Source organism: Pyxicephalus adspersus, chromosome 7 (assembly GCF_032062135.1).
Source record: "Pyxicephalus adspersus chromosome 7, UCB_Pads_2.0, whole genome shotgun sequence".
NCBI lineage: Eukaryota > Metazoa > Chordata > Amphibia > Anura > Pyxicephalidae > Pyxicephalus > Pyxicephalus adspersus.
In genome coordinates, this window is record NC_092864.1 from 41806243 (window position 1) to 41809704 (window position 3462).

At 36.4% G+C, this 3462-nt stretch overlaps 1 protein-coding gene across 10 annotated transcripts in view; it reads left to right on the forward strand.

Moving 5' to 3' along the window:
• Positions 1-3462, forward strand: part of PKP4 (plakophilin 4) — a 180748-nt gene that overhangs the window by 140769 nt on the left and 36517 nt on the right. For all 10 annotated transcript variants that reach the window (XM_072418185.1, XM_072418187.1, XM_072418186.1 and 7 more), the window contains one exon: positions 2551-2683. In XM_072418185.1, coding sequence (XP_072274286.1) covers positions 2551-2683 — 133 coding nt within the window. The remainder of the gene's footprint in view (positions 1-2550; positions 2684-3462) is intronic.

Below are 3462 nucleotides of genomic sequence, written 5' to 3' on the forward strand. Positions count from 1 at the left end.
ATCTCTGTATTTAGGGTTACATAGAAAAATATAGGGCTAGAATTGAATCTGTGTCTAAGTATTTTGCTGGTTTGTGTCAGTGTGAAGTATACGAGTTCTCTCTTATTAAAATATCTTTTGGAGTGCACACAACCTTTTCATATGTGTGTGCTTAGTCATAGAAATTCTGGAATCATAACACGTCTAGCTCTGCTAAATGCCTTAATTATAGCATCCAAACGTCATTTTTTTTAATTTTATGCTTGCTAGATGAATAGTCTGATGCCAGATTGACTATCATTTTTCATACAAGGATCAGTTCATCTTTGCTGAAACAAAGTATAATGCATCTTAAAGTGGATATGCACTCTGAACTATTATATGAATATATATATGACTATTATACTCTGAGCTATTATGAAATAGCCTTAAAGCAGTTTCTAAAATCACTTTAAAATACTCAAGAAAGTAAACTCCACCTGAAATGTCAGCATACAAAAATGGAGCAGCGCTCATTTTGTTGAACTGCATGTGAAATACAATCAGATACTATATTTTTATTACAGTTTTTTTTTATTTAAGCAAAGTATTTTGAGTGTACTTGGAAAAAAAATACCACCTAGGATAGTTTATAATAAAACATGATAAAAAAAGAAGTACTCTGGTTCTTAGCAGGTGTTAAAATCGGGCTAGTACAGCTTCAGATGAAACAACACATTGTATATTACACATTTTATTTATTTAACAAACATTATGCCAAAATGCAGAAGCTGGGTGTAAAAAATTTGGTATGCCCTTAACACTTTCATTGATATTTCCAGAGGCATTAGGAGGGTAAGCGACAGCCAGTTACTGCTAATCAGTGCATTTGTTGGTAACCAATCATCAATATCATGTCGTGTCATGTGACCAAGCAGAAGTTTTGGCAGTTTACTGATCTGGGGCATTCAGGTTTGTGTAAACGTGGCATACATATGTAAAACGGGTAGCAGGGTGGCTCAGAGGTTAACATTTTTGCCTTTGTAGCCCTAGGTCCCAGGTTTGAATCTCGCCCAGTACGCTATTTGCATGGAGTTTGCAAGTTCTCCCAGTGTTTGCATGGGTTTCCTCTAGGTACTCCCATATTCCACCCACATTCCAAACAAAAAATATGCAGTTGGATTAATTAGCTTGCCCCCAAAATTGATCTTAGACTGTTTTAAAAACATATGACTGAAGTAGGAACATTAGATTGTGAGCTAGTGACATGACTATGGCGCAGCATATTATGTTGGTGCCATATAAATAATGTATAATTATAACATAAGGACAAGGTGGAAATCTGATGGTCTTATGGAAGCCATCGTTGCTGCTCATCAGTTTGGGAAAGGTTATGAAAGGTATATTAAAAAGAAAGGTTATGAAAGATTATTCACAAGTGGAAAACATGTAAGACTGTTTCCAATCTTCCCAAGATTGGAAATCTCACAGCATTCACCATGATCAAACCATGCAATACTCAAGAAATTGCAAAATAAAAACAAGATCTACATCTCAGGATTCTACAGGTCTATACATGATAAACTTAATAAAGGCACAATTAGAAAAACACTGAAGTATGGTATGATACCTCCTACCAGCTGTCAAGTACAGTGGTTGAGGGTAAAGTTTATTACTTTTATGGCAGCCACAGGACCTGGGCACCTTGCAGCCCTTGATGCGAATAATTAATTCATTTGTATACCAAAGTATTGAGTCAAATTTAAAGCCATCTGTGCAACAGCTAAAGCTTGGCTGAAACTGGGTCATGCAATACGATAATGATCCCGAGCACACTAGCAAATCTACAGCAGTATGGCTGAAAAAGAAAACAAACCGTGTCAATGGCTCAGTTGATGTCCAGGCCTCAACCTAAAGGAAATGTTGTGTTTGGGACCTTAAGACAGCTGTTCGTAGACAAATACCCACCAACCTCAATGGACTGATAGTATTATAATGAGTGGGCCAAAAATACTCCACAACAATGTGAGACCTAATAGTTATGCAGAAAATGATGACTTCTAGTTATCACTAAGGGTTGTTCTGCAAGTTAATAAATCATCATGTATACTTAGTTTTATTACCAATAACTTCCCTGTTTAGCTTCATCTCTAATAAATATTGATATGATAGAATCTTCTGTGTGTTATATCATTATATCAAAACCTGCTTAGGGCCAGATTATATATATTTATTTACATTTTATTATATTTTTCTTACTTATAAAACCTTACATTTGACGTCCCATTTTTATATACTCAAACACATTTGTATGGTGTCAAAAACTCCAGAAGGTATTCCTGTATGATAGGCTTCCAATAAAAACTGTCCATTTGTTTGTGCTTTGTGAATTTTTATTTGAAAGCTTTGCAGCAAATAAAAAATATCTAAACAATGTATTTAGTGTTTACATATCTGCTTTAGAAAGTTCAATAACCCTAGATATGTCTTTATTTCTATAAACAGTCACTATGACAAAACAAACATATGAATGAACATTATTTATGGATTTTGTGTGTTTACATTAATCTGTTTCTCTATTTTCACCTTTAGAGAATTTGCTTGGCGTGACCCGGAACTACCTGAGGTCATTCACATGCTTCAGCACCATTTCCCATCTGTGCAAGCAAATGCAGCCGCCTACTTGCAGCATCTCTGCTTTGGTGACCATAAAACCAAAATTGAGGTACGCCTAACCTTTATTTTTTATTGCTTTAGGCCCTGCAAACATTATCATTATGACATCTTGGGGTATCATTTTATGCACTGTGAACTAACATAGAAATGTCTTAATAGCGTTATTGATATTCAGAATTTATTTAGCACCAACATATTACGCAGCGCTTTACAAAGTCCATAGTCATGTCACTAACTGTCCCTCAAAGGGGCTCACAATCCAATGTCCCTACCATAGTCATATGTCTTTAATATAGTCTACGGTCAGTTTTGTGGGGAAGCTAATTAACCTAACTGCATGTTTTTGGAATGTGGGAGGTAATCCCAAGCAAACACTGGGAACTTGCAAACTCTATGCAGATATTCAAACCTAGGACCTAGCGCTGCAAGGGTAGGAGTGCTGAACTCTGAGCCACCCTGGTGCATCATTAAGTTATTGTAATACTTTGAATCCATGGTGTCTTTGGTTCATTGAAATGCTGCTGGATGGTGGCCATGTTGGGTGCCATATTGCTCCTGAAACTTTTGTTGATTGCTCTTTAGAACACCATTTGGAGCCCCTGGAGAATGTGTTCCATGTTAGTTATTTCTGAAGTCTTATTTTGCTTAACTTGGGGTTGTTCTCCAAGACTTCTACCTGGCAATTGTTTGTTCTGACACCAAGTGCTGCTTCATGTGTTTTGATGGGGAGTGTGCCTGTCAGCATTCTCCAGTTAAGCTTTAAGATTGAGTACAGAAGTTCCCTAAACAACATTTTTAGTTTAGAGACTCCTGAAGCGAAACAGTGTT